The sequence below is a fragment of the Trachypithecus francoisi genome, unplaced genomic scaffold (genome assembly GCF_009764315.1).
Source record: "Trachypithecus francoisi isolate TF-2019V2 unplaced genomic scaffold, Tfra_2.0 Lachesis_group11, whole genome shotgun sequence".
NCBI classification, from domain to species: Eukaryota; Metazoa; Chordata; class Mammalia; order Primates; family Cercopithecidae; genus Trachypithecus; species Trachypithecus francoisi.
The window spans coordinates 120,260,774-120,267,085 of NW_022681456.1; the positions used below are offsets into that span (position 1 = coordinate 120,260,774).

The window sequence follows — 6,312 nt, forward strand, 5'->3', positions numbered from 1 at the left end:
AGGACACTCTCTTATACATCAACAATACCATTATCACCTCCTGCTTCAGAAACTCGAATTCAGTGATTCCACAATATCATCTAATAGTTAATCCACATTCACATTCCCCAATTCTTCCAAATACTTCTTTCTGGCTTTCTTGTTTCCAAACTAGACATTAATCAAGGGTTGCACATTGTATTCCCTTGAGTCTCTGTAGGTTGTTTTGATCTAGAAGAGTTCCCTCACTCATTCATTCATTCATTCATTTCTTCATGCATTTTTATAACACTGATATTTTGAAGCAGCTAGGCCAGTTGCCTTTAAGAATATCTCACATTCTGAATTCGTATGATTGCCTCCTCATGGTGCCATTTAACTTGTGGAACATGTATTCTTTTACGATTCTTCCCCTCCCCTGTGTTTATGAATTGTCAAGTTGTCATCAGCCAGTGCATTTGATGGTGGTGAGTGACAGGGGGACGTGGAGAGTCTTGCAGGTTGGCAGATCTGTAATTTTTTTTTATTATTATACTTTAAGTTCTAGGGTACATGTGCACAACATGCAGGTTTGTTACATATGTATACATGTGCCATGTTGGTGTGCTGCACCCATTAACTCGTCATTTACATTAGGTATATCTCCTAATGCTATCCCTCCCCATATCCCACGACAGGCCCCGGTGTGTGACGTTCCCGTTCCTGTGTCCAAGTGTTCTCATTGTTCAATTCCCACCTATGGTGAGAATATGCAGTGTTTGGTTTTCTTGTCCTTGTGATAGTTTGCTGAGAATGATGGTTTCCAGCTTCATCCATGTCCCTACAGAGGACATGAACTCATCCTTTTTTATGGCTGCATAATATTCCATGGTGTATATGTGCCACATTTTCTTAATCCAGTCTATCATTGATGGGCATTTGGGTTGGTTCCAAGTCTTTGCTATTGTAAATAGAATTTCCTTTCCTAGCCAAGGGAAGCTGTGAGAGATGGCACCAGGAAAATCAGGTCACTCCCACCATTATACTGTGCTTTTCCAATGGTCTTAGCAAACGGCACAGGAGTGGGTGAATTTTATAGAATATTCTAGAGAAGGGGAAGAGCATGAAGGAAGTTTTGGCGACACGACATCGCCTGGTTCCCTCACAGAACTCCGTATTCAGTTTTCTCAGGTCTAGAAATCTCCTGGTGGTTTCTGTGTTCATTTTGCATTAATAACCCCTAAAAATTCTTCAAAATACACAATTTTAGCCTTCCTGTGTTGTACAGCACCAAGCCTTGCCTGAGCTGAGTGAGATCCACATAAGCTCGAACAATAGCTGTAGCCTGAGCAGGCTGCGGGGCAGCTTTCTGTCATCTATGTGTGCCCAGGAGTGTGCTGTCCTCACACATCTCACGGATAGCAGAAGCCATCTCTATCACATCAAACATTTAGCTGAATATGAAAATATCTGTACACACACATCACAAGAGATGGAAATAAGGCATAAAAAGATCCAGAGATAATGACCATTTTCACTGCTGGCTGTAGCATCGCTGCTCACACACACATAAACAGAAATAAACAGCACAGTGGAAAGCAGATAATAGTCCTACGTAAAAGATTGAAACTCTCATGGTATCTAAAGTTCAATTATGAAACAGTGCTGACAGCTTGGACACAGTTCCTTCAAAACCATCGTTCAAGTCCTAGTTGTACCTTTTAGAAATAAGACACTAGCAACATATATGACCCAACCGATCCCTCTGGGCTAGAGTATCAAAGAGAAATAAGGGATACACCTGACCTGCAGTGAACAAAGCAGAGTCTCTGAGGTGGTGAGGCCTCACCAGGGTGGAGCTCAAAGGTGTCATTGTTCTGATCCTCTTTATAAAGGGAGCTGCCCCGTTTCTCCCAGCACAGAGTTGGGAGCACCTCCAGAGCCTCCTGCAAGATGCTGTTGATTCTGCTGTCAGTGGCCCTGCTGGCCCTGAGCTCAGCTCAGAATTTAAATGAAGGTAAAACAGAAGCGGGTGAAGATGTGGTGACCCTGATTGGGGCTTGGAGGTGATAATGGTAATTAGGGGGAAGAGAAGAGAATGAAAACCCAGATGGGGCTGCAGAGTTTTCATGCCTGGGATCAGGAGACCGATTGCACCCTCATTCCACACTAAGGGTTTCTAATTGATTTAACTTACCATGAAATCCAATGAAGAATTTGTACCAGGGGAATGAGAAGGTAAGATTTGCATTTATAGAGAGATATGACTGTGCTGTGAAGGATGCAGTGGAGAATGCAAGGCAGATTCAGGGAAGTCCAGCTGTGAACAACCTATACTGATCTCAGTAAGTACACAGGGATGATGGTGGCCTTGGCTGTGCAGTGGGCCAGCATCAATGATGGCAATAACCACACATCAGAGACACTGCAGAGAAAGAACTGGATGGAACACTTGTCTCTGTCTAACTAGAGATACAGAATATCAGAGCCAATCATTGTCGTTTATCTCTCCCCTACATGCAGTATTTCAATGTGCTGGGAGTGGTATGGGTAAGACTGTATTGAAATGATTACTTCTGTTTACACCAATTGAGAAAGCATGGGTACATAAGCAATGTATTTATAGGAGGTGGAGGGCATAAGAATACCAAACTATCACATTGAAGTCCCTGGCATGTGTAAACTAAATCAGCATTAAGTCTTGAGGATGCTAGGGAGGGAAAAAAGGGGCTCTTCTGTGATGAGTTCATGCTTGTTGCTCTGTGTCATAACAACTGTGCCTCCCCTTACACCTTCCTCCCTTTTCAGCAGCTTCACAGACCGTGGCTGATGAGTTAACCTAGGGGATTCATGGGGTGGTGAGAAGAACCTTTTCCCTGTAGAACACTTGTGAGTCTTGAAAGATCCGAGATGTAACTTCTCCCATCATCCTGTGCTTCTCTTCTAGATGTTGGCCAGGAAGAATCTCCCTCCCTAATATCAGGTAAATCCCCATTTATTCTCAATCTGTTTTAACTGTCTTTTTCTGCTCACAAATGGATCAGTTCTCCAGTGTCTTCTTATCAACACTTGCCTTTCAGGAACTGATTAATTAACTCTAATAATAGGCACTCTTCATGCAAGCTTGATTCTGGAGACCATGAGCAGGCCACCAAATTGAATGGCAGAGATGCTTGGCTTAGATGACAACAGGAGTGGGTTGACTCATCCCCCCGGCCAGGAGTGCCTTCTGGAGATGACAGACAACTCGGCAGCATCCTCATTCTGACTCCTCTTTATATAGAGAGTCCCCTAACTTTGTTCTTCCCCAGTGTTCCATTCCAGAGATCTATGTGTTCACTGAAAATGCAAAGAAATTAGTGTCTTGGTCCCATTGTTGTGCGATTCCCCCCTCAGCTTGTTACCCTAGCTGATCAAAATTTACTGCAACTATTCAGTGAATCTTGTGTGGGCTTTTACTCTCTTTCCCTTCTCTCTTTCTCCTAAAGAAAGTCAACAAGGACAACCCCAGCAAGGAGGCAACAGGCCCCAAGGTCCCCAATCTCCTCCAGGAAATGCACAAGGACCACCCCAACAAGGAGGCAACAGCCCCCAAGGTCCCCAGTCTCCGCCAGGAAATGCACAAGGACCACCCCAACAAGGAGGCAACAGACCTCAAGGTCCCCAGTCTCCTCCAGGAAATGCACAAGGACCACACCAACAAGGAGGCAACAGACCTCAAGGTCCCCCACATCCAGGAAGGCAACAAGGACCACCCCAACAAGGAGGCAACAGACCTCAAGGTCCCTCACCTCCAGGAAGGCAACAAGGACCACCCCAACAAGGAAGCAACAGACCTCAAGGTCCCTCACCTCCAGGAAGGCAACAAGGACCACCCCAACAAGGAGGCAACAGACCTCAAGGTCCCTCACCTCCAGGAAGGCAACAAGGACCACCCCAACAAGGAGGCAATTCCCAGCAGGCTGGGCCACCTTCTGCTGGAAACCCCCAGGGCCCACCATCCTCTCCTCAAGGGGGCAGACCCGCCGGATCTCCCCAGGGACAGTCTCCCCAGTAATCTGGGATTCAATGACAGGTATGTTTCCAGTTGATTCTTCACCAAGTGCTCTAATTGCTACAGGTCTCCAGCTTTACTGTGCCAAAGAATCAACTAAAAGCTCATTGACATCGTTTTGTTGTAGAACCCATTTCTACAGATTTGTGTTCAGATATTCTGGAAATGGGTAACAAGGCCCTATATTTGTAACAAGCTCTTGGAGGAATTCTGATGTTGAGAAGCAACATTCCAAATAATCTGTCTTAAATTGTACTGGCAATGAGGAAGTAGTACCATGTTCGCTCTGCACTGTGTTTTCTGTCCACACACTCACAGACCTCCCATTTAAAGTTTTCACCTGAGCACTGTTTGCTCCGTCCTGCTTCACTCCAGCCTCTCTAGTCCAGTATTCCTGCCAAGTGGTCCCTGAACTTTCAGCAGCTAAATGGTGTCTCATATTTTAAATTCTTACTTTTCAGTAAGTACGTGATTAAGCTTGCAACAAATATCTAATGGAATGGAAAAATATGAAGCTAAATTTAAAGGCATAACTCATCCTACCTGCCTTCCCTCCTTCAGAAAACTACCACTGTTAATTTAGGGCATCTTCTCTTTGAAATATTTATGTGTACGTAGACAATTAGAATACTTTTCCCCCAGAACTAAGATCATAATTTATATGCAGGTACATATGTTAGTCATTTAAATAATACATTTCTTTGGACATTTCCACATGAGTAAATCTCTTCAGTGGTTATCTGTTTGCTTTGACAACTTTATGCTACTCCATTATGTGCCTGCACTGTGATTTCTTTAACCAATCCTTGTCACTGGACACTGAGGGTGGTTTCAGCTTCTCACTACTATAGAATATATTCCAATTACCACTGTGTAAATATATCACTGAACAAATTCAGCAGCAAGTAATAACAAGCCAAGAATGACCTTATCTTTTCATCACGTCAGGAACAATTTGGAGCAATTTTGTGCAAAGGAAGGGCATCAAAATAGTGAACACATAAAAACTTAGGAAGGAAACACAGGAGGTAGAAGGGATGGGGAGAGAGGGGATGGACTCTCATGTACTCTACTGCAGTAACACCAGGGAGGAATTTGACATTCCCTGCCATGTCAAGTCTGGTTTATGAACCTCCTTGTTTGTTTGTTTCAGGAAATGAATAAGAAGACGACAGTGATTCAAATGATTCAAATGCCGTGACGTTGGAAGAAGGTGGTCATAGCTCTAACTTCAATATACCAATAAAATCATCAACTTGCAATTTCTGATTGTGGTGTCTCTTTCTCAATGTTTGTGAATGTGGGATCTGAGGACCAAGAGGACATTCTAAGAACATGTAGGAACCCTTCTCCTTGATGCTCCAGGAAGCTTCCCTCCTGCTTAATCCTAATTTAGCCAGCTGCCATGAAAAAAGGTTTTACTGTTTCTCTACTTCCCTGACTTCTATTTTTTTCCCCATGAGGTGGAATTTTTTTCACCCAGGCTGGAGTGCAGTGGCACGATCTCGGCCCACTGCCACTGCATCTCCTAGGTTCAAGCTATTCTCCTGCCTCAGCCTTCCAAGTATCTGAGGTTATAGGTGCCCACCATCATGCATGGCTAATTTTTGTCTTTTTAGTAGAAATGGAGTTTCACTATGTTGACCAGGCTGGTCTCCATCTCCTGACCTCAGGTGATCCACTTGCCTCGGCCTCCAAAACTGCTGGGATTACAGGTGTATGCCACCATGCCTGGCCCTTCCCTGACCTCTATAGCACAAATAGAAATTTTAAAATTATTTTCTGATTGTTTACTGATATTGCGGTAATCTTAAGGACAAAAAACACAACAAGTGCAAAAAATTCACAGAAGTTGAAAGAAATTCTTACAATTTCTAAGAAATTGAGTTCGGTTTCAAGGGAATGAATATGGTTCTATGCTTCTTATCCCCACAACCCTCTTTATCACATTTACCCTATTTTAACCATGATCACTTCTCTCCCTTCCTATGTTCCTCACCATTCTTTAGTGAAACCTGAATGAATTTCATTAAAGAGTCAACATGATTACAAGGAGCAAAGAATTTGGACACTCTCAGATTTTAATTGACCTAACTCTTTTTCTTACTATCTCTTGACTCTTAAAAGTCTACTTAGACTCTCAGGGCTTCAATTTCTTCATCTAAAAAGAGAATAATCATAACAACTCCCTTAGAGTATGGAGGCTAATGAGATAACATACATATCAAAAACCTTGCTGGGACTGGCATGTCTGCTTCAGAAGCAAGGAAGGTTCAATGTTAGAAACTGCCTCTCTGCCC

At 43.4% G+C, this 6,312-nt stretch overlaps 1 protein-coding gene across 1 annotated transcript; it reads left to right on the forward strand.

The window, feature by feature from the left end:
• Positions 1 to 1,853: 1,853 nt before the first annotated feature.
• On the forward strand, positions 1,854 to 5,278 carry LOC117090511 (basic salivary proline-rich protein 2-like). The gene is made up of 4 exons (XM_033222850.1): positions 1,854 to 1,975; positions 2,906 to 2,941; positions 3,447 to 4,033; positions 5,166 to 5,278. Exons 1-3 carry the CDS (start codon positions 1,912 to 1,914, stop codon positions 4,013 to 4,015), a joined length of 669 nt encoding a protein of 222 aa, XP_033078741.1. The 5' UTR covers positions 1,854 to 1,911; the 3' UTR covers positions 4,016 to 4,033; positions 5,166 to 5,278.
• Positions 5,279 to 6,312: the final 1,034 nt, after the last annotated feature.

Excerpts from the sequence above, each read along its gene's own strand:
- LOC117090511 (XM_033222850.1), top strand. The coding sequence starts at position 1,912 with ATGCTGTTGATTCTGCTGTCAGTGGCCCTGCTGGCCCTGAGCTCAGCT. Across the intron at positions 1,976-2,905 it reads AGCTCAGAATTTAAATGAAG|ATGTTGGCCAGGAAGAATCT; the intron begins GTAAAACAGAAG and ends CTTCTCTTCTAG. Across the intron at positions 2,942-3,446 it reads ATCTCCCTCCCTAATATCAG|AAAGTCAACAAGGACAACCC; the intron begins GTAAATCCCCAT and ends TTTCTCCTAAAG.